This window comes from Sminthopsis crassicaudata, chromosome 1 (assembly GCF_048593235.1).
Source record: "Sminthopsis crassicaudata isolate SCR6 chromosome 1, ASM4859323v1, whole genome shotgun sequence".
Lineage (NCBI taxonomy): Eukaryota > Metazoa > Chordata > Mammalia > Dasyuromorphia > Dasyuridae > Sminthopsis > Sminthopsis crassicaudata.
The window spans coordinates 483,559,079-483,584,453 of NC_133617.1; the positions used below are offsets into that span (position 1 = coordinate 483,559,079).

General features: G+C 35.9%; 1 protein-coding gene across 6 annotated transcripts in view; it reads left to right on the top strand.

Moving 5' to 3' along the window:
* SDK1 (sidekick cell adhesion molecule 1) overlaps positions 1 to 25,375 on the top strand; it is a 1,233,278-nt gene that overhangs the window by 1,079,439 nt on the left and 128,464 nt on the right. For all 6 annotated transcript variants that reach the window (XM_074281198.1, XM_074281201.1, XM_074281200.1 and 3 more), the window contains 2 exons: positions 3,652 to 3,755; positions 7,942 to 8,012. In XM_074281198.1, the coding sequence (XP_074137299.1) occupies positions 3,652 to 3,755; positions 7,942 to 8,012 (175 nt within the window). The remainder of the gene's footprint in view (positions 1 to 3,651; positions 3,756 to 7,941; positions 8,013 to 25,375) is intronic.

Genomic DNA, 25,375 nt, shown 5'->3' on the forward strand with positions numbered 1-25,375 from the left:
ACTAGTAGAAAGTATTGAAGGGTTCAGAGGAAAGATCACATTAAATTGCTGCCCAAATAACCTTCCTAATACGTGTTCTGACCTTCCTGCCTTCCTCCTTATAAACCGTCAGTGCTTCATTACTGACTACAGAACTAGACAGCCTAAAATGGGAGGAGGCCCTCCTCTTTGGCTCCAGTCTGCTTTTCATTTCTTCTCAACATGTTCTCTGCTTCCCATAGAGCTAACCTTCATCCCATTCCTTCATCCCATTCTGCCTGATAGTTTCATCTTCCATGAAGTCACATAGCCTCTCCTCCATCCCTGTAATACAATTTCTTCTCATCTATGTAAAGAGAAAAAAAAAATTTATTCAAGTTCCAGCTTGGATTCTTCTTCTTATCTGGGGCCATCTATAATTCATCTGTGCAGTGATTCCTTTCTCTGCATTTCTCCAGAGAACTCCTGTCTTCATGTCTTTGCCTCTATCTCCTTCTACCTTGTATACTTATTGTATTCTATCTCTTGGAAAATCCTTGGGGATAGGATCATATCTTTAGGTGTCATCTAGTTTAGTCCCTTTATTTTTATGGACTATTATTCATTATCCTCTTGGCATTCAGAAGGAACCCCCAAAATGAAAGCTGGCTAAATTCCAAAAGAAATTAGCAAAGAACCAGGAGCAGGAAGGGAACCAGGTGTTTCATGTTTTATTGATATGCTGATTTTATGACTTGGAAGTGGAGTTGAGGAGAGTTCTGGTTCTGACTTTGTGCTTAGGTGCATTACCCATGTTTTCTCGGAAGAGCTCATGGGATGGAGGTGAGAGGGGACCCTCCCAGAGGTGAATGTTTTTAGGCCTGAAACATCACTAGGCCAAGTGGCAAGTATCCAGTTTTGTAATTTTAGGTATCTAATTATTGTTGCTCATTAGTCTCAGAAACCCCATTATCACAGACCAAGAAGCAGTTATCAGAGTAAATTGGGGCAGGATAGCCTAGGGGAAGGAATACATCATTTCCAACTACAAGGCCTGATGGTCTTGGGATTATTGTTATATTCTTCCTAAGAGCTACACCACATCAACCCCATTTATCAAGTCTATGATCCAAACCAGTATGCTTACTGTCCCTCACATGACATTCTCTCACCTCCATGCCTTTGAACAAACTATTTAGACGTCATTCAGAAAGTGTCATGGGAAGTGAATCTTGAAGGATGAAATATCAACAAGCACTAATTTAAGAAGAAGATATCCATACTCAGGGAACACTTCAGAGGCAAAAACACATGGAATATTTGGAGTCCACTAAAGTTTTCTTTGGTTGGAAAGTACAGTCCATGTAGGAGACTAGTCCGAATGAGTGGAGAGATAGACTGGGGCCTTGAATCTCATGTTCAGGAATTTGACCTTTAATCTAAAGACACTAAGGAAATATTGAAGGGTTTTAACAAAATTAATTATGCATAGAATGGCTTAGAGGGGAAGAGGTTATAGATGAGAGTTCAGTAATCTAAATGAAAAATCTGGAGTGATTGTTGTGAGATGGAAGGATGGGATGGATTTGAGAGACCTTGTTAATTCCTAGGGAGAACTCAATAAAACTTAGCAAAAGATTAGATGGTATAAAGGGAAAGATAAGGTGGGAATCAAAGATAACTCTAAAATTTTTTAGCCTATAAAACTGGAAAGATTATGGTGCCATAAATAGGAATAGGAGAGACAGGAAAAATATGATAGTTGGGTGAAGTAAATGATGATCTTAATTATAGATGGGTTGAAATCTTGTATTTGAATAGTTTATAGAATGTATTATTGATACCTGAGAGAGAACGAAGCTGGAGAAAGATTTGAACATCACATACATGGAGATGACCACTGAAGCTATGGAATTATGATAATTGAGAATGTGTAGAATAGAGAAAAAAGGATTTGGAGAGCATCTTAGGCAATACCTTTTTGAGAGGATGAGAAGGAGAAAAGGGGCCACTGAAGGAGAAAAAATTAGGACCCCTAAGTGGTGCAGTGAATAGAGCACCAGCCCTGCAATCAGTAAGTTCTGAGTTCAAATGTGGCCTTCAACACTTATTAGCTGTGTGATCCTGGGCAAGTCACTTAAATCAAATTGCCAAAATAAAGTAGAATTACATTTTTTTAAAAAGCAGATCATTAAAAGATCATTAGGGAAATGGGATGAAAACAAGGATACTGCAATGTCTTGAAAGCTGGGGAAGAAGTAAGTTTCAAGGAGAGGGCATGCATTTAAAACTAAAAAGTGATGAACCACCAGGTTTTGGGTGAGCATTTCAGGATGTAAAAAACTCACAAAGGCTAATTATTATAGCCACAAGGGCCCTTTATTGTCCTAAAAGGACAAAAAGGGAAATCAAAATGATTTAGTAGCAGGCTGTGAAGGAAGGGGGCCATTTAAAGGTCAGAGGTAAAGAGTAATGGTGGGATCTAGGAAGTTAAGGAGGGTCCTAGTGGAGAACAGACTCTCATAAGCAGCCAACAACTGCATGATGAGATATCAGAAAATAGGGTATGGTAATGCAGAATAATGAAGGTGCTTTGGTCACAAATGCCATTTGTAGGGCTAAAACGTGTTTGTCCTAGTACATCGCTGAGGGGAAGAATAGTCCCTCATCTGATTTTGTTGAGTTGAGTAAGCCTTAGTCCTGCCAATAAGACAGTTCCAGAAATTTGGCCTCCCTTTGTATGTGTTAAGGTTGACAATGGTTAGGATTCACATCATTCCTGACAAGGGCTGCGCCATATTAAAAAAGACATTAGAGGATTCTAGTCCAGCATTCTTACTTTACAGATAAGGGAACTGAGGGCCAAAGAAATTAAGTAACTTGACGAAGAAGGACAAAATCAATAATTAAACCCTAGTCCCCTGATTCCAAAGTCCTTTCCACCATACTACACTGTACCAGAAGAGGCAGGGGGAAAGAGGACCAAGAGAAAAGATTAATGGTTATCCTTAACTAAGGAGAAAGCATGCCTTTATTTCTGAGACAAGAATGAAGAGGGAAAGGGAGAGGGAGAGGGAGTTGGAGAGTAGGGAAGTTAAAGATATTTCACTTTGGATGGCTTCAATCTTCTTTATTGAGACAGAATCAGAATTTCAAAGTGCAAAGGGACCTCAGAGACCATCTAGTCCAATCCATGTCTGAACAAGAATTCCCTCTACAAATTCCCTCTACTACCATTGTGGGCTAAGTCAAAATTTGGTTTAGTATAACAAGTTCAAGGTTATTTTTTTTTTTCTTTCAATGCATTTTTTTTTCCTTATGGAAACTTGTAAAATATAAAATTCACTTTAAAACTATTTCAATAACTAATCATTAGGAACACACAATTTAAGAACAGAAAAGGATGTAAAATATAATTCTACTACCCCAATCATCAGATCAAAAACTCATGGAGGTAACCTTTAGGCAAAGGAAAGACAACTCTCTATTCCCTTTCTCCCCTCAGGGTAATCTTTTTATCCTTTAAGCCCCCTTGGTATTTACAATGCCAGATTGGGCTGAGATATTAATGTAGCTTTTAGTTGTGTGGGAATAGGATTTGTTTTGGGTGGATCCCTAATAAAAACAAAACTAAACAAAAAATGATTAGAAGATACTTCAACAATTCACTCTGACTCTGCTGACTTTATACAGATTGAATCCCTTCACCTCCTACAAGCTTCGTCTGAAAGCAACCAACGATATTGGAGACAGTGACTTCAGTGCTGAGACAGAGCCAGTAACTACACTGCAAGATGGTAAGAAAGGTGGGGTCAGTGCACTGTCTGAAAACCCGACTGGGAAATAGTTACAGATGCCTTTTTGGGAGCTCTGAAACACTTACTCCTGAAGATTTAATTCTACTTTGTACCTGAGCAGGGAAAAGGTCTCCCATAGCTCTTTTCATAGAAAACAAGATGGTAAAGAGCTGAATTCAATTAATGATAGGCAGGCTGGAGTATACTCATGTGCCCTGTGGTCATAAATCAACCCTTCAAGGGCCTCCAAATGGAATTACAGTTTCTTTGATTGGCTTCCAAAATTTCCACGATCCATTATCATTCCAGAAGTTGAATAATTTAGAGAGAATCATTAAAGATAAATGTAGCTGGGTGGGCTGTGTTTGAAGAAATTTCTTCAGTTGTTTTCATTCACAATCCACTTTTAGTTCTTGCACAGATAAATGATTGAAATGCTTCAAAGACAAAAATGAGACTCTAAAAGCTTTAGGTGGGTTTTTCCCCCTTTCTCCACATCAGAAGGATTAGGCCTAAAGATTCGTTGTAATTTTGTATGACATGATCCTGTCAGGCATGAAGTGAGACTGGAAGACAACTCCATCAAATATGTCCAGTGTGATGATAGCAGGGTTGTTAGGCCCAAAGAAGGATTGGTCTCATGCATCAGAAGGCAGCTAAGCCTTCCTAGGGATGAAAGCCAGAGGATTTCTTACATCCAGCAGCACTTCCTAATCATCCTGACCCTCTTTTGTTCTGAATACCCCACCCCTTCCCTAATTGCTATCATTTCAATTAAAATGCCAACCTAGCCATCTGAAAAACAAATTCCTCTCTCTCCAGCCAGCTCATCTCATGGCCCCAAATTTAAAATTTGTCATTGCATAAACCAGAGGTTTTAACTTCTCAAACTCTATTGACCTCCTTACAGAATAGTAAAGGGTTGACACTGTAAAAACTTCTCAACTCCTTAGCAATGTGCAGAGATTATTTTGCTGTACAAATCCAGGGCTCCCAGCAGAGCATTACACAGCAGAGGGCTGTGGGCCTCTGATAAGATTTGGTTTCCCTGTTCTTGGGTCTGGGTGAACTGTCTTTATGCTTACTTAGTAGGAAACATTGGCAATTGAACAGCAGACAGGAGAGAAGGGACGTGGCCCAAAGAGTGGTTGTTGTTATATATGGCAGTTTTAAAATCCCAGTGATTTCACCAATACCAAGTAATATTGGGGGCTCCTCAGAAGGTAGAAAAGCTTTATAGCCAAGGAATCTGTGATTGGGGAGGAGGAATATGTTGGGTCTGAAAGAATGTCACCATTGCTGCTTAAGAACTGTCCCTCTAGCCTCCTGATTACAGAATCATAGATGTAAAATTGAGAAAGGACCTTTAAAAAACATCACATCCAGCCCCCTCATTTTTCAGGTGAGAAAACAGTCTGATAAAAGTTAAGTGAGATGTTCATGGTCACAGAAATATCAATTATCTGAGACATGATTTGAGCTCAGCTATTCCTGAGTCCTAAATCTAATAATCTAGCCACTACACCATACTGCTTCTTAGTTATGAAAATAGGGGGGAATGAGTGTCCTGCCTTCTCTTCCTCTTCAACCAAGGAAATAGCTACTCTTTGATATAACCTCCATCTTCCTGTTCCCTTCCACCACAGAAGATATGTGACCTACTTCTCCCTTTGGGGGTCTAGAGAGGGAAGAGGGCTGCTGGAGAAAAATGAGAAAGCAGCAACAATAAATCTGTGTGATCACAAGGGCATTACTGACCTCTTTGGCCTGCTTTGTACTGTGTCTATGTTTGGGACACCAAAAGCAAAGGGGAATGGAGTACGTTCCCTTCCTCTTCTTTCCCTGCCTCCTTCCTAAAGCTAGGAAAACATTCTAGATTCCTTTTCCAAGCGAATCCTATAGCTGGACCTTCCTTGAGGCACCCACTGGATTGCTCAAATAAGGCATTTCATTATCCCAGGAATAGGAATAGGGACTGAGCCTATTCCACTGATAGAAGTCTCAAATGAGGAGACTCTACTAATGTAGGATAGCAAATTATAATCTCTGAGTTTTGTCTTGAAGGCTGAGTTTAAGTGATTTGCCTAGACCACGTTACTACTCGTGATAAGTGGCTTGAACTCAGCTCTTCCAGGGTTCAAATCTATCCTGGATCAAATTTTTCTACTCTATCAACTGGCTTGTCATCCTGACTCATAAGTATATAGTACTTTAGGTTTTGCAAAGTAAAAAAATCAATCGATGTAAGATCAGTTTAAAAAAAAAAACAAAAACAAAACAAAAAAAAACCCAGATAAATAGGTAGATAGAATTTCAATTGATCCTCACAACCACCCTATGAAGTAGGGATTTTATTATCCCCATTTTATTGATTAGGAAACAGATTTTAAAACTTTTAGTCATTGCTTGGATTACATAGCTAATAAATGTCTGAGGCAGGTTTGATTTCAGCATGTGGCCTATTCCCTATAATGTGTGATTTCAAAGGAAGGCTCCATATCAAAGATAGATAATACTTCCTCCAGCTTGCGGATATTTGAAATCCCATTAAGCATTGGACAGAGTTTTTTGTTCCATTATTAGAAACAAGGCCTAAACTACAAATATTTTCCTGGGAGAAAAAAACATGTTTGTCGACTTATAGTCACATGAACACATTTTTACCAGGTATAACTTTAATGAGAAAGGGTTGGGTTTTTTGTTTGTTTGTTTGTTTTTGGTTTTAAATCTACTTTTCAGAACTTATATGTATTTATATAGAATTGCTCATCGAAGTAGTCAGCTTAGGCATTTTTTGGAATTCCTCTTGTACCTAGGTGTTTTGAGGCACTTCCTATGGATCTGGGTAACAGACTCCTGCCCCATTCTCTATGAACATGTGTTCTGGCCTCCTGCTAAAGGAGATGTGCAACTAAATTACTCTTTGGTTGTTTGTCTCTTAACAAGTAGGCTATAAGGTTCCTTCTCTGTCTCTGTCTCTGATCTTAGAGGTGGGTTAGAAAAAGCAGACAGGTCCCTTTTATTCCTTTCCTAGAAATCTAAGGGAAAACTATTAGAGACCCAAAGTGATGAATACTTTTTAAAGAGAGTACTGCCTTTCTACAATCTACTAAGAAAGGAAGTGGAGTGGAAGGGAAAGTACTTTTGGTTTTTTGGCTAATCATCTTTGATTCAGCTGCTCTTCTCCCACCCATCCTCAACCCCCAGACACCTGAGGATTAATCAGGAATTACTTGGTGACACTTTTTTTTTTTTTTTTTTTTTGTGATTCAGAGAACAAAGCCCCAGAGGAAAGGGCCAAAGTGCTGGCCCAGCTCTAGAGGAAGTTCCTCAATCTACTCCTCTTAGACTCTTTGGAATTTCCTTTTGAGATAGCCACACAAGAAACCATACAAGAAAATCAGTTGAATTGCTTTATGGCAAAAACTAATTTCCTTGTCTTGATCTTCTATATATTTTATCTCTCAAACCTTGCTTTGAACAATTTTTCCAGTGGTTTCTAACAATCCAATCCTACCTCATAAAACAAAGGAATTGTCACTACTGATAACATTCAAAAACACCAAAGATGCTCGTTTTACACCTGAAAAGATCTAATGGTCAAGTTGAACTTTTCTTGCTTTACAAATAAGATGAAGTGAGTGTAACCTCTGATTTCTAAGAGCACAGCACAGGTATTCTAAGTTCTTAAGGCTATATCCAAGTATCACTTCTAAAAGTGTTCTGAACAATAATAGTGTCTTTAGCATAAGTATTGATTCCCAAGGGAATATCTTTGAAAGCCATATCCCTCATTGAGATGCATAAATTCTCTTGTGTTTGTTTTTTTTTGGGGGGAAAAGAGAAAAAAAATCATATTCCTTATACTGAATCCATACCTTATACTGAATATTTACTCAGTCTCAGTCTTGTATTTTTCTAAGAGAAATCTTTGATGAAAATCAGAAGAAGCTCAGAAAAATCCTTGATAGGGAGGGAGAGGATGACTTAGAAAAGAAGGATCTTGACAGAGGAGGACTAAACTAAGGCAATCTTCATGTATTGGCAGTTTTATTGAGAGCTGGATTTGGTTACATCTATTTGGAATGAGTTTGAGAAAGCTAGGACTAGAAAGCATTAATGAAAAGAAAATGTTCTATTAATGTAATTTTTCTTTTTGCTTCCCCCCCTTTTTATGTATCTCTAGTTCCTGGAGAACCTCCAAGTTGTGTTTCAGTGACTCCTCATACCACTTCTTCTGTCCTGGTCCAATGGCAGGTAAAGTACACTATCACTGTCATTTTTTTTTTTTAATTTTATTTAGAATTTTTTTTCCACAGTATATATGCATGAGTTATTTTTTAATAATATTATCCCTTGTATTCATTTTTCCAAATTATCCCCCCCTCCCTCCACACCCTCCCCCCGATGACAGGCAATCCCATACATTTTACATGTGTTACAATATAACCCAGATACAATAGACGTGTGTAAATACCATTTTCTTGTTGCACATTAAGTATTAGATTCCGAAGGTATAAGTAACCTGGGTAGATAGACAGTAGTGCTAACAGTTTACATTCACTTCCCAGTGTTCCTTCTCTGGGTGTAGCTGATTCTGTCCATCATTGATCAACTGGAAGTGAGTTGGATCTTCTTTATGTTGAAGATTTCCACTTCCATCAGAATACATCTTCATACAACATTGAAGTGTACAGTGATCTTCTGGTTCTATTCATTTCACTCAGCATCAGTTGATTTAAGTCTCTCCAAGCCTCTCTGTATTCATCCTGCTGGGCATTTCTTACAGAGCAATAATATTCCATAACCTTCATATACCATAATTTACCCAACCATTCTCCAAATGATGGACATCCATTCAACTTCCAGTTTCTAGCTACAACAAAAAGAGCTGCCACAAACATTTTGGCACATACAGGTCCCTTTCCGCTCTTTAGTATTTCCTTGGGATATAAGCCCAATAACAGCAATGCTGGGTCAAAGGGTATGCACAGTTTGATAACTTTTTGGGCATAGTTCCAAATTGCTCTCCAGAATGGCTGGATTCTTTCACAACTCCACCAACAATGTATCAGTATCACTGTCATTTTTCAAAAAAAAATTACCTTCCATTTCTTCTCCCTCCTTCCCTCCCTTTTTCCCTTTCTCTCTTTTGCTTATTGAGAACTGAGTGGGATGGTATACTCCTGTGCTCACTGTGCTGCATGAGGGATCACTTGAATTCAGATCTGAGCTACAGTAGAGTTAAATCTGATCATGTGTCTGCATTGTCTGGTACAAGTATGGAGCAGAGGACCACTAATTTGTTTAGTTCAGGTTGAAAAATTGGAGCAGGTTAAAACTTCTCTGCCCATCACTATTGGCTTCTGGTCCATGAGGGGCCACTACTTTTCCATCCTGGTTAAAAAAGGGAAATCCAGTCTCAAAAAAAAAAAAAAAAGTCTAAGTATTTATTGAGTGTATAAACCATTGTCTATTCTGTGTATAGACCAATATATTGTGCTAAGAATTGTGGAGAAAAGAAAATCTTGAGACACAGTCCCCAGTTGTCAAGCTTCATCTTCTAGATCAGAGGCCCAGATCAGGTTAATCACAATAAGTCTAGAAGAAGAGATAAAATAGGATCACAGAAAACAAAACAAAACAAAACAAAAAAACAAACTATTATCACTTTATAGTAATTGCTATTTGCAGTTATGCTTACAAAGCACAACTTCCCAACAGTGAGAGATCCCTTCCAGTTGGCAGAGAAGAAATAACAGCTGAGCTGTCCCCTAAAAGGTAGGTGGGGTTTTGAGTAGGAGAAGAATAGGAAGGAGAATTGGCAGAAGCAGAAGTACAGAGATGGAAGGAGTGGTGAATATATGGTGGTGAAGGGATTGGGATAGGAGATTTTCTCCTACCGCTTCAATTCTCAATCTAATGTAAGAAGCAGTAATGAAGCCATGCATGAAAAAGCATGAGCCGCCCTCCCCCATACACATACCTCCTGCCTGTTTCCATTTACATTCTGATGATTGAAATTTTTTTGGGATCTTCCCTGCCACATTACCACATTTCACAAGATATGTGAATCAGGAAGGAATTTACAGGAACCCTGCAGATAGCAATCTGGTATTTTTATAGCACCTACCATCTAAAAATCTCTATGCTCTTAGCTGGGGTTCTTAACATCTTCTAGATCCCCCAGGTTAATCACATCCAGCTGGTAGATAATGGAACTTGATATGTTAAACCGGTGAGTTCCTAGCTCAGACTGTCATTTCATGAGGTACCTTAGCCATGTTCGCCTCACCCTCACTCACAAAAGGGCGAACCCCCACCTTGCCAGCATTTCTTTATGTGTTTTCTTTCTACGTTAGAATATAAACTCCTTGAGGGTAAGGACTGTCTTTTTAGTATTTATTTTGTATTCCTATACATGGCACAATGCCTGCCACCTCAATGTATGATAAATCTTTGTCTGACTCTTTCTGTTTGTCTTTGTCTCTCTCCCCCAAAACCATTCCTTCCTTTCACAGTCTTCCAGGTATTTCCATTGAGTTGTTATGTGAATGGAAGTTGTTGCTTTGGGTGAGGATCTCAGCATTTCAGAAAAATACTTACCCATCAAAAAAATTAGAAATCACCATACTTTACTATATTATCTTTTACAATAGTGATCTCTTCTAGGGTTTTTTTTAAGGGTTGTATTGAGAAGCAGCTTTATCAGTGTCCTTTCTATATTAACTGAGTAGATTCTGCAGCCCATTCTCAGGCAGTTTTCAAGTAAAGTTGTTATTATGACTGCCTTTCTTTTAGTTTTTATTCCACAGTCTTATTGATTATTATCCAGATTCCATACCTTTAAAAAATTTATAGAGGATATTAGCTATACAGAGAAAGGAAACACCCAAAGCCAATAGGGTCTCTTTTTTTTCCCCCAGGATATAGTAATTCAGTTAACATTCTACAATGCCTACTGGATGTAAACCAATTTAAACAAAAAAAAACTTTTTTTCAACAGATATATGCATGGGTAATTTTACAACATTGACAATGGCCAATTGTTCTAATTTTCTCCCTCTCCCCCCCACCCCAGATGGCAGGTTGACCAATACATGTTCAATATGTTAAAGTATAAATTAAATACAATATATGTATATGTGACCAAACAGTTGTTAAACAAAATATTGCCCCTGCCTTCAGAGAGTTTTTAATATAGGGGAATTTTTTTTGGGGGGGGAGTGGACTAGAACTATAATTTCATTGTACTGAGTAAACTCCCTCTGCTTCTGCAGTGTCTCATGGAACTGGCATTCTTAAGGAGTTGCCTGAAACACTAAGATGTTAAGTGACTTGGCCAGTAGGTACCAGAAGAAGAATTCAAATCCATTGCTTCCAGATCCCAAAGTCAGCTTGATGCCTCTCATAATGACTCATATATAATTTTAACACAAAATAGTATAAGATAAATACATTAGAAAGATGCAAAATGAAGTGTTATATAAAAAAGAGGAGAAAGTCAAAAAGTAGTAAAATGACTAGGGAGATCAGGGAAGAGTTCTTAGATGAGATTGCATTTGAGTTGGGCAATAAAGAATAGTCATGTTTGGTCATGAAGCAAAAGCAAGTGCCAACAGAGAGCCAGCCCAGCTAGTGTTAGAAAGTCAAGAGGAATGGTTCTAGTATACTGGGTAGACACTGTCTGGAAGATTTATGAAAGAGCATGGAAAAGCATCCCAGGATGAAAAGGCATTGAGATTTTTGGTATTAGAGAAAAGACATCAATAAAATCATAATTTTATTGAAGTGTTAGAGCATTAATGGATGACTAGAACAAGAAGTCATTTCGGGCATGGAAAACTGTAAGAGCAAAGGAATGGGAAGTGGGAAAACAAGGAATGTTTAAGAAATTGGACAGAGCAGGGGAGTAATATGAGACAGAAGTAGAAAGATAGGGTAGTATTAGGTTATGGAGCATTGAATGTCAAGAAAATATTTGAATTTTATTTCATGGTATCAAACAGAAATTGTGGACTCAAAAGAAGGAGCTATTTTAAAAGGGAAAATTTAATAACTATTTTGACCAGATTATTCCTTGTTAACTTTTTACAAAAGCAATAGTCCTCAAAATTCTAAAAATTAAAAAAAGCATAATTACTATAATTACTGTGCTCTCTCCTGACCTTCAGGGTGGCATCTCTAACTGCTAATTAAACATCTCAAATTGGATATCCCCTACATATCTTAAATGTCTAAAACAGAACTCATTCTCTCCCCCTACAAAAGCTCCCCACTTTTGAACTTCCCCATTACTGTCAAGAGCACCAGCATCTTCCTAGTCTCCCAGGCTCTCTACCCAGGGGCCATCCTCTCCTCCTCTTTCTCTCACCCCATGTACCTAATCCATTGCCGAGGCTCCTTGATTTTTTCCTTCACGATGTCTCTTGCACATGCCGTCACCCTCCTGACCCACACCTTTTCCTGTTCTCTGCCAGTGGTTCTCTCCCCACTCCAGTCCATTCTCCACTCAGTTGTCAAATTGGTCTTCCTCAAGCTGACCTTGTCCCCCTCTCTTCAGAAATTTTAGTGGCTCCCTGTGACTGTGAGGGACAAGTGGCCAAAGCCCTTCACAACCCAGCCCCTCCTGATTCCTCTGATCACTTACTCTGTGCTGTGTGCTCTGTGACACCGAGGTGCTGGCCCCTGTATTGTAACCCAAAAGCTTGGCTCTAGTCATTGTCACCGGCTGATCCATCCATGTTTTCTCTCCTCCTCTCCCCCTCCTTCCAGTGCCACCCACCTCCTCTCTTCCGTGAGAAGCCTTCCTGAGGCCATTTAAAGCTACTGGATTCCCACTCTGGGTAATCTCCCAGTGGCTTTGTTTGTACACAGTTGTTTGCAAGCAGTCTTCCCTGTTGGATTTAGATTCTTTGAGAGCCTGGACTGTCTCTTGTCTTCCTTTGTATCCCCAGGACTTGGTGCAGTATTGGCCATAGAAGGTGTTTAATGAATGCTAATTGACTGGCTGACTTTTAGACAAAAGAATGAAGAAAACCCCCATACAACATCCTGTATTTTCTCCTCTGTCTGTCAGAACAGTAAGGTCCTGGAACAAAGGAATGTACAAAAAGAAGCATATCATAGGATCTCAGTCAGATATCAGAAGCTATCTAGTCCCACCCCTTCGTACCAAGTAGGTATCAGTCATAATGTACACTGGCCCCCATTCTTAGCTGTGAAGTTAAATTGTCCAAACAGTAGCAATCAGATGGAGGGGGTAGTCTTGCCTTCAAACAGAATAAATGCTACGAACCATCCTTGGCTTCATGTTGAACAGACCCAAGAAGTGGTGAGTGATCTCACCAGAGGAACTGGCATATGTGTCCATCATCTGTCCTCCTTTAGATCAGAGTTAGGGGAATTAATTGTAAGAAGGAAGAAACAGGAGGTGGTAAATATGATGTATTATAGAAATAAATGCTTGTCAACTGGCTGGCAATTCATGTATAATTAAAAATAAAAGTAATTTACTAAACTGGAGTGAAAAGAACAAAGAAAATATGTTTAAATATAGATCTGCATTCAAAATGGAATACTTCAAGAGTAAACGTCTTAAGTAATTTGTTAAAAAATGCAAGCACAGCCTGCAATTTAAATGATGCTGACCCATTTAAATATGGCCTCTCCAGTAACCTGATGGTTTTAATCTTAATAGTGGGATAATAAGTTCTTTCTTTGGAAGCCAGTTCTATTTGAAATCTTAGGTTTTATAACTACATTATAGACAGTAGCATCATTACATTCAAACTGAGTATATCCCCATAATCGCTATTAATATTTTCAAATTTAATTTACATTTAATTCAATTATTCTTTAACTGATGATTGTTCATACAAACTGTCACTTACACAGCAATTTCCCCACATGGTAAAGGTGATTTTTCTGAATAGCCTTTGTATGTTTTTTGGCTAAATAGGAAAACATCAGCAATGTCCTCACGTTCTCATCATTAAATACTTTCTTCAGAAGAACAGTATAGCTCTTTGATGGGGGAAGGTATTTTGGCCTATTTAGCCTACTAATGGCATTTCTTAAAAGTCTAAAAACTTACTTCCAAAAGAAAAGGGAACTAGAATATACAGGAATATAAACTAAAAATGAGTAATTCCTCAGAATTTACAATGAACAATAATATAATATGAAATGAGATGACAAAATATGAGATATAAGATATAATATGAAATAAAATAATTTAAAATAGTAAAAAAAAGTAGAAACAATACTTCTTGTTCTTAAGAAGTTTGTAACCTAGTATGAGCTATATAAATATACAAGAATATGATTAATTTATCTGATAAGACATCATAGAGTCTTGAAAGATTTGACTAAGAAGTGATCACTTCAATTTGGTGAGACCAGGAAATGTTTCCTGAAGGAATTGGCATCTGACTTGGCCTTGAAATAAAATAGCAGAATTTTAGTAAGTGTCAGTATCAGAGAAGTCAGTTCTAAGCACAGTTGACAATATGTGCAACTGATTGAATCTAAAAAAAGGTAGAAGGTAATCATGAGAAAGAAAGCACTCTTGTTTCACTGAAATATGAAGGGAAAAGGGATGAAATAAGGCTGTAAAGATAAATTGGAGCCAGATTATAGAGAGCCTTTAAGGCCAGATGAAGAAATTTTTATTATATTCTTTACATAATGGGGAAACACTGAGGGTTTTGTACCAAGTAGGTATCAGTCATTATTTTACTTACAATATAACAAGAAAATTAAGTAATCCTGTTATGAATGGTAGATTGAAAAAAAAAAGGGCATAATATCAAGGAGACCATTAGGATGTTATTGCCAAAGACAGATTAAGAAAAATGATTGGGACCTGAACTAGAAAAGGTGGAACTGAGACTGGAAAGGAGGAGACAAATGGAAGAGAGAATCAGCAAGACTAGTCATTTTATTGTATGTAAAGCTGAAAAAGAGTAAAATGAGGCTTGAAGGTTAAAAACACAGGTGACTGGGAAGGTGATAGTATATTTAGCAAAAATATGAAAGTTAATAGGGGCAGCAGAATTGCTTTGTGAGGTAGATAATTACATAATTTAAACATTGAAAGGGATTTCAAAGTATATTTAGTCCAAGGCACATATGAACCCAAATACCTTTAACAATATTCCTAGTAACTGATCATCCAGAGTGTTTCAAATACACTTTAGAACAGTCTAATTAACTAGGAGACACTTTTATATTGCCCCTTAGGATCTGTACTCATTGCATCTTATTTTACCTCCTGGGACAATCAATCAATAAGCATTTATTATTTATTAAATGTCAATTAGGTGCTGGAAATACAAAGACAAAAATGAAATATTCCCTTTTCTCATGGATTTTACATTATTTTAAGAGAGATAGCATGCACATATATAAACAAATGGAGAATAAATTTAAGGAAGAAGGGCACAGGCATTTGGGAATCAAGAAAGGCTTCAGGTAGAAGTGGGGCTTTAGGCGAATCTTGAAGGAAAAGAAGGATTCTGTGAGGCGGAGGTTAGAAGGAAATGTATCACACAGGAGGAACCGTGATATACACAATGTATCACAGTCTGGGAAACAGTAAGTGCAAAGGTAAAAAAAATGAGACATAGACAGGTATATGTAAGAAGGAGGAAGAAGACCAGTTTGGGTGATTGTATCATGTATGAAAGACATTAATGAATACTAAGGATGAAAGATTAGAACTAGGTTGTGAAGGGCTTTAAATGGCATGTATAGTATTCTGGAGGTAAGAAGGAGCCTCTCGTGTTTATTGATAGGGGAGTAATATTATCAGATCCCTGCTTTATTAAAATCACCCTGATAATTGTGTGAAGGATGTGTTTGAAAGAAGAGTAGGCTGAAGCAAGGAGACCTATTAGAAAGCTATTGCTTTAGTCCAGAATAGATTATGAGGGCTAATAAACAAAGGGGAGATTTGTCACATTTTTAAAATATGGTATCCATTAGTTGGAAATGGTTGAACAAACTGCTATATTTTACTTTAATGAAATATCACTACTGTGCATTAAGAAGGTCCAAACATGGCATTCAGAAAAATATGGGAAAATTTGTATAAACTGATGAAGAGTGGAATACACAGAACCAGAGGAGGTGTACTAAGAGACCCCAAAGCCTTAGTGTAATAGTATCTTGAATTTTTTTTTAGTGCTTTAAGATTGTAGAGTACTGTACAAATATTAGCTTATTTTTATCCTCACTACAATCCTGGAAGAAAGTTGCTATTATTATTCATACATTAAAGATAAAGAAAGATTATATGACTTGCTTGAATCAAGCAGCTAGTAAGTGTCTGAGATTGAATTTGAAATCAGGTCTTCTGTTCTCCAGGTCCAGTTTCTATTTACTGCAACACTTAGTTCCCTATCTTAAATACATTGTTTTAAGCTTTAATAGCTTAACTGTACCAAGATTTTTGGGACACTTTGTATATACAATGATTACAGGAAAAGAATAATAAAAGTAAGCCCTTTTCTGATTAATTACAAAACCCAACTCAATCTTGGAGAACAGTTAATAATAATAAGCAAAGAGGAAGGGCAGAATGTTGCATTTATCTTTAGATGTGACTGCTGTATTATTTGCTTATACTTAATTATTTGTTATTGTTACTTTTGGTGACAAGGGAAAGTTAGATTATGATAGTAGGAATGAAATGACTGTGATGTAAAAAACAAAGGGCATCAATAAGTCTTACCATAACAAAGTTTTTTTTTGTTTTGTTTTGTTTTGTTGTGTTTTTTTTTTTTTCAGTAACTTGGCAGAATATTGTCTTGGTTTGATTTGAAACACTTTTAATAAGCCTTTATTTGTATTTTTATTATTGAGATTGCCCATAATTGTTTTAATATAAGCATTTTATTCAACTAGGTAAAGGATAATAGCTAACGTATAGTAATATTCCCAAAGAAACATAGTTAATAATCTGATAATTCATTCAATGTCTTAAAGACAATTGTAAGTTGTATACATATAAACTCATAAAATCTGAGGACAGCCTTTCCTGTCAGATAAATATATCTCAAGCTAGAAATATAACTATTATGCATAACAAAGTTTTTTAAATGGAACACTCAGAACTGAACATAGTTTTCCATATGGAACTTGACATAGATAGAATATAGTAGAACTATTTTCTCCTTTATTCTGCATACTATGCTTATCTTAATGTAGTCTGCAATATACTACATTAGTCTTATGTAGTCTTAATGATTTAATGTAGACTTAATGACTCATCTTGAGTTTGGAGTCCACTAAAAATTACAGATCTTTTTTCATTAACTAGTCACCCACTGATCTTGTATTTATGAATCTGCTTTTTTTTTTTAACTCAAGCATAAAAGTTAACAGTTATGTCTGTTGTCATTTTTTCCCTAACTCAAAAAAGCTCATTTTTCTAGAATATCAAAATAATTTTGGCTTTTGAATTGTCATCTATTTCATGAGTCATCACAGTTTTGTATCAACTACAAATTGAAAAGCATACTTTCTTTGGTTTCATCCAAGCCATTGATTAAAATTTTGAATATTACTGGTCTGAGCATAGCTTTCCAAGGGGTATACTTTCTAAAGACCTCTGACCACACTGACATAAATCCTTTTATGGCTACTTTTTAAAATCTGGTCACTCAAGGAATATACAAGTCACTATACAGTACATCTCCTTATATAATATCAGAGTCTATTCCACATCTCTCTATATTTTTCATAAGAGAATTATTTTGTCAAATGCTTTGCTTAATTCCGGGTAAACTAGGTATGCAGCATTCCTCTGGTCTATTAGTCTAGCTACTCTGTGTGAAAAGTAAATGAGGTTAGCGTAGTGTTACCTGTTTTTGATAAAGTCATGCTGGTTTTTAGTGGTCATTTATTTCATTTTCTTAATAATGAGTTCCAGAATTTTGACAGGAATAGAAATCAATCCCACTGGTTTAAAATTTGCATATTCTACCCTTTGGGGGCTTTTTTTTGAAAGTTGATAAACAGCTGTTTTTCTCCAGTCTTGTGGCACCTTTCCCATTTTTAAAGATCCCTCAAAGTTCACTGACAATGAGTCAGTAATATCCTTTGCCAGTTTTCTCAGTTCCCTAATATTTAGTTTGTCCAAGACTGGTACTGTGAATTCACTGAACACAGCTTGATGTTGTCTTGCCATTTCTTCATTTATCTTATGTTTCCACTGACATCTAAGCAGTTTGGTTATATTCTTCCACGTTTAAATAACTTTTTCCTAGGAAGAGTAAACAGAAACAAAGTGAGAGTTGAGTAGTTCATTTGTCAATGAATTCTACATCAAGCAGCTGCCTCTTTTCCTCCTCACTGGACTAATTTTTGTTTCTCTCTTCAGAATTTCCTTTTTGCAAGCCTCCTATCCTTCTTAGGCCAATTTCTCTTATGGTATAATGAGCTACTAGCTCTACACTATTCTTTCTCTGAATCATTTAAAGTTCCTTCTTCCCTTCCTTATTTCTCTCCCCCCCAAAAAAAAAAAATCTTGAGTGCAGGTCAGATTGTTCCTAACTTTCTTTTTGCAATAATAAATTCCATAATGGAATGCTGACTTAGCTTCAAAATTCCTATTGTTTCCACCTCATCATCCAGTTACTGCTTTTAGTCCAAATTGGTTCCAGAAGAACAATTCTCTTTGCCACTTCTACTACCTACTGAAGGATGAAATTATTCAGGTAAGTCACAAATTTATCAGCACCCTGCCTTTAGCAGAGAACTTTAGCAGATATCCATAGAGTTAAAGTTTGCTATCATTACAGGTTTAATATTCTATGGAATCTATGGAAATAGAGCAAAGAATTTTCAAATGAAGTATTGACAACCATTTGTCATCTCACGAGATCTCAAAAGATCACCTAGGCTAAATCCTACTTACATTTACAGTTACAAATACTTTCTGTTATATTCATATATAAAGAAAAGCTATGAGCTTGTTTGTTGATTGATAATACTGAGAAGAGGACTTCGACTCACTTTTTACTTTTATTTTAAAAAAAAAGCCCAACAATATAAAATAGCAATCTCAAATTGAATCAAGAAAACAGAAGTTTCAGTAGCTACATCAGCTTGCTCCAGAATGGATAGCCATTCATTTAGCATAATTGAGTATTTTGCAGTATTAAGACTGACAGAAAACACTTGAGAATACATTTTGATTGTTCAAAATTCCAAGGTAATTCTATACCACATTCAGCCAAAAATCAATTATCTTTGCTAATTAAAAAGATAATTTAAAGGATAGGTTTAGGAAATCATATGATGTGCTATAAAATCATATTTAGATTATTTTTATTAACTTGTGTTTTGGATTATTCATGTCATTGTCTATTATCATGGAACTTTGACAAATCCACAGAATTACAGATTCTTAGAGCAGGGGGAGAGCTTCCTCTAGACCAACCTCCAAAAGATAAACTTGAGGTTTCAGAGGTTATGTAATTTGGCCAAGATCACAATTAATAGACTAGACACAGAATACCTAGACTCTTGACTTTAATTATTGTTCTTTTCAGGGTATTGTGCTACCTTGTATTAATACTGTGTCTTCCTTTAAAATTACCAAAAAGATCTGCAATTATTATGTAGTCTTATTAAAATAAATATTTAATAATTATTAACCATTTGACAAGTGCAAAACAGGTTCAAATGAATTACCCAAGAATATATCACAGTCATTACTTAAGTCAAATTAAAAAACCCAAACTGTCTCATTCCCATTTCTAAGCAATCTTTGATCAATTATATTAGCAATTCTCATATCTTTCTTTAATTCTAAAATGATACATAAGACCAATGTCTACTGGAGAAGAAACTGTGCTCCTCTCACAAAAAAGAGGGATTTGAGTTCCAGTTTTGCCATTTATTATCTTTGTGATTGATGCAAATATTTTAATTTCCATTAACCTCAGTTTCCTCATCTGTAAAAATTAATAGATATCCTTCCTTCCTCCTACAGTTATTATAAGGATCAGATAAGATAATGTGCATGAGATAGCTTTATATTCATAAAAAAGCATGAAGTTATGAACTATTATTTTTAATACCAGTTATTATTAAAGATGCTATTTTTCATAGACTCACAGAATTGCACAATGAGAAGGAACTTGGAAGGTTATCTAGTCCCTCTCTTGTCCAAATCACGTCTATAGTATCACTGACAACTGGTCATCTATGCTTGAAAATTTCCTCTAATGTGGAATTTACTATCTCTTGAAACATCCTATTCCACTTTGGGATGCTTTGATTATTAGGAAGTAGTTCCTTACTTTGAATAAAGTCTCTCACCCAGGAAATTCTACCCATTGTTCCTCACTCTGCTTTCTAAACCCAAACAAAACAGGATCAATTCCTTTTCCACATGGCAATCCTTTGGACATTTGAGACAGCTGTCCTTCCCCAGAAGTTTTTTTCTTTCCCAGGTTAAGTATTTTCTTTTCTTTTTTTTTTTCCTTGCAAGATAATTAGGGCATATCTAGAGTCACACAGCTAGGAAGTATTAAGTGTCTGAGGCCTGATTTGAACTCAGATCTTTCTGACTCTAGGACTGGTGTTCTATCCATTGCACTATCTAGCTGGCCCAAATATATTCTGTTCTTTCTGGTAAAAAGAGAACTGATTATTGAACCAATAGATCGGGATGCAAAGTCCATCTCTCATTTTTCTCTCTGAACCTAGCCCTGTCACTTATTTTCCCTAGGTCTCAGTTTTCTCACCTCTAAAATGATTGGACTATATTAGATTGCATGTGAAGTCCCTTTCAAGTGCTGGAACTTTGATCCTATGAACCAGTTCTGGTGTAACAGAGGAGTTAGGAGTCCATCATCATGGTCATCCTCCTTTAAACATGTGCCCGCTTGTTGATATCCCTTTTAGAATGTGGTACCCAGAATAGATAACATAATCCAAATGCTATAGGACCAGAGTACCTTGGGACTATCACCTTTTCAATCTGGAAAATATATCTTTTATTGCAACCTAAAATCAAGTTAGCTTTAATGACTGCTACTGCATATGCTGAATCATATAGAATTTATACTCCACTAAGGTCTTCACATCTTTTTCATGTGAACTACCATTTAGCTATATCTCTCCCATTCTGCACTTATGCCGTTGATTTTCTGAGCTTGAGTTAAAACTTTCTGTTTATCCTTATTAAATTTCATTGTACTATTTTCAGTCAATCATTCTAGACTGTAATGACATTTTTGGTTCCTAATTTTGTCATCCAAATTGTCAGTTAACTATCCCAAAGTTGTGTCAGACACAAATTTGATAAACATATCATCTGTACTTTCATCTGTGCCAGCTAGGTGGTACAACAGGTGGACAGAGAGCCAGACCTGGAGTCAAGAAAACCTGAGTTAAATTTGGCCTCAGACACTTAGCTGTGTGACCCCTGGCAAATCAGTTAGCCCTGTTTGCCTCAGTTTTCTCATCTATAAAATGAGAAGAAAATGACAAGCCACTTCAGTATCTTTGGTCAGAAAGCCCAAATTATGATCATAAAGAATTGGATATAACTGAAAAGAATGACCAACAACACTTTCACCTAAGTCATTAATATAAATGAGCAAAATAAAACTAAGGGCACTGAAGACCACTTCATATCCCCCATACTAGAGCCTGAGCTACACTGAATCTGATCTTTCAGATCAATTCCAAAGCCAGACAACTACACTCTCTTGGCTAACATCTCTTACTTATTGTGTACAAGGCTGCTGTGAGGGATTTTGTAAAATGTATAAAATGTCTTATTGTTATATAGGTATACTGTGCTTATGGTATTCTTTTTCTCTCCCAGTTTAGTATATAGTATATAGTATATTAGGAGAGAAAATGGCATGATTTCATTCTTGATGAATCTATGCTGGCTCTTAATGATCCATGTTTTCTTTGATTTGTTTACAAATTACACTTTCAATAATATAATTGAGATTTTTATAACTTTACAGGCTGTAGTTGTTGATTTTTAAAAAATCTCCCTTGTTAAAATTTATCCTTTTTGAAAACTGGAATATTTTCTCATCTCCAATTCCACCTGTGTTTTCTTATTCTCTGTGGACTGTTAAAGTCTCTGATAGCAACTTACTGGGCACAACCAATTTCATTAGTACTGAGAAATTTGGTTGATCTAGGCATGGAAACAGGCTCACTGCGAGGATTAGGTACCTTCTTACCATCTCTTCATTTATCTTGGGCTTCAGTTTTCTGTTAACCATTTTAATTCTGTGCTCCCCTGGCTGAATATCAATATTCTACATAAGAAAAACAGATACAAAATAGAAATTTAATTGTTTTGTCTTCTGGTCCTTCCTTATAATCTCATTTTGTCATTGCTCCTATTGTTATCCTAGAAATAGGAGTCCCATTCTTGGTTTATCCCATGTTTTACAATAATGAAAATATCCATTTGGGCAACATTCAGTGAAATAACACTGCTCTTTCATATTTCTCTTTCATGTCAGTAAAAATTAGTCAGCATACTTCCTTACATAATGGGAGTCTTGTAGCTAATAAAAAGCATATATGTGGTATTGATGCGGCCTACCACAACCTGCATCAATATAACCATAATACCTGGTTGCTTTTCTGTCTCATACCTATGAAGTCTATTGTGGCCCTCCCAAAGTAGAAGTATTCTGTAATGTACCATCCTGATTCCTCTGGGGTCTCCTATATACCTTTAATTTTCAGCATCAAGCTTTGTGTGAGATGACTTAGCAGGAAAAAAAAAATGTTTTTTGACTGTTCTTCTGTAGCAATAACAATTTTTCCCCAGAAAAGACATTTTAGTCCAAACATCCTATAAAGTCTAGTCCTTTCTGTGAAGTGAGTCACTTCAGGTGAAAAAAAAAAAAAAAAAGTCACCGAGTGTAATCACATTTTAGGCCTCTGAATCTATGTTGAGGCAATCCTGAGGGCTTCCTGAAGACTTTTTCTGCTGAGGCTGAAGTGCTACTGAGAAGTAGCATATGTAATCTGGAACAATGAGAGAGCTTTGAAGATGGACCCTCAGGTTAGATTGCTGCACTATTACTTAACAGACCTATTTTCAAGTCCTTGATCTTCCCAGTTTCCTTATTCTTGCCCTTACCTCTTCAATTCAGATAATATACCAAGGAGATAGTTGCTAATACAGTATAAGTTTAGACATAGTTTTAGTAGGATTTTCACCCTACTTACCCACTCTGCCTCAGACTAGGACAAAAATATTTTTGGTTGGAGCCTTTATTAAGAAAAAGAAAGTTAATGTGAAATAATACCCGTCTAATGGCTGTATGTGGAAAAACTCCTAAGACCTTTATGGTAAAAATGATGTATGTCTTTGTTGTCCAATTGTGTGTGACTTTATGATCCCATTTGAGGTTTTCTTATCAAAGATACTGATATAGTTTGCCATTTCCTTCTCCAGCTCATTTTATAGATAAGGAAATAGAGGCAGAGTTTGGTAATTTGCCAAGTCACATAAGTGACCAAGAATTCAGGTCTTTCTGATTCCAGGCCCAATGCTCCATCCTAGCTGCCTCATGTATTTTTTTTCTTTAGTTGTTTTCAATTTTTAACATTGATAAAGATATTTTTTTTTAAATGTGATTTCAATGATCCACAAAAAAGTAAAAAAAAAATCTGTCAAGCACATAACTCCACTAAAAATCACTTATATGTTAAAGATCACTGATTTGGAATCAGAGGACCTGGACTGAGATCCCAGTTCTGGCATTTAATACTTGTCTCAGCTTGTTTCCACATATGTACAATGAAAAAGTTACATTAGAATAATAATATCAAACTCAAATAAAAACAGGGATCACTGATCCATAATATGTTCCTAATAGGTTATATATTAACTTAGTTTTAAAATATAACATTATCTAATTATAAAATTATCTATTATACATTGTGACATATTATACTTATACACATTATATATAAAATATCTATATAGCTACTTAATATTATCTATTACAACTTTATTATACATTTTTACATATTTGTACACATACATATTATAATTATAACATCTATATATCTACTTAACATTATTATACATTATTATATATTATGTTTATACCTATATATATACCTATTATAACATATTAAATATTATTTATATTATGTTATAACATCTATATTTCTATAGCTATTTAGCATTATCTATTATACATTACATGTTATGTTTATTTACATTATAACATTATATATCTACTTAACATTATTACAATATTATCTAATGCATCTATTTTAGTATATTTTTATTCATTTTGTTAGATATTTCTCAATTGCATATTACTCTGATTTCCAATGCACTTGCTAGTGTCATGGGCTGTCCAGGCTTCTAGTGTGACCCTTAGACTATATCTTTTAAGGCTGAACTTTAAGCTTGAAGCCTATGATATGTTCATATTCAGAGCTCTTCTGCATCAGAGCTTTTAGGAGACTGAAACTGTTTCTGGAAGTAGAATGCTTTGAGTTTAATGGCCATTTGCCTCCCTTTAAGCAGTTTTATTTCTGCTTAGATCCACTGATTTCATTTGGGGGCCACTGGCATTACTACTTGGCATTGCTACAAAGAGCTTACATACCTCTAACTCATCCCTAATTCTAAGGCCCAGTGATTTTTTTTTTGACTTGGGATTTTTTAGAGGTACCTGGGGCCTACCTGACTGACATTTAAGGTCCATATAATCCAACTCTCATCTCTTTTTTTAGTCTTCTTTCTCATTATTCTTAAAAAAAAAATAATCTCTGGAGCTAGCATGATTCAATGGAAATAGTTTTGGATTTGTAATTAAAAGTCCTGATTTCAGTTTACACCTCTGCTTTCTGTATCATCCTGGGCAAGGATGCAAACAAGTTGAGTGATATAAAGAAAATCTTAAATGGTATTTAAATTTGACAATTCCAAGTCACTTCTACAATTTTTTCCCTTTCGTGTTCTATGTTGTACCAATGATATAGCATTTACCTTATTTTGTCTTGCATTACAATTATTTGTAGTCAAGTCTTATTTCCTTAGCAATTAATCCCAAAGAACAGAGACATTGCTATTAGTGCTTTGTATATTGCTGATGTTCAATGATGTCCTATTCATTAGAGCCTAAGTGGTTCTGTGTTTAGGAATTGGTTCAAAATTAGGAGGATGTGAATTCAAATCCTACTTCAGACTTTAAGTAGCTTTGTGACCCTGGGGAAGTCACTTAAATGTATCTTTGCCTCAGTATCTTTATCTGTAAAATAGGCATAATAATAGCAACTTCATTCAGGGTTGTTATGAGGATAAACTGAGTTAATATTTGTCAATCATGTTGCACATCTTAAAACACTTTGTAAATGTTTATTTTCATTGTTATTATTGTTGCTATTCATTCAGTCACTTTTCCCAAACTAGTCATGGGTCAACTTTGCTAAAATACCATGGACTTTCATCCTGTCATGGAAATTTGAAGTAGAATAGATCTCAGAGATCCCTTAGTCCAGTTCCTCATTAAAAAAAAATTATTGAAGTGTTTTGTTTTTTCTATTACACTTACTTATTACATCCGCTATATGAAAATTCTCTTATAATAAAGTAA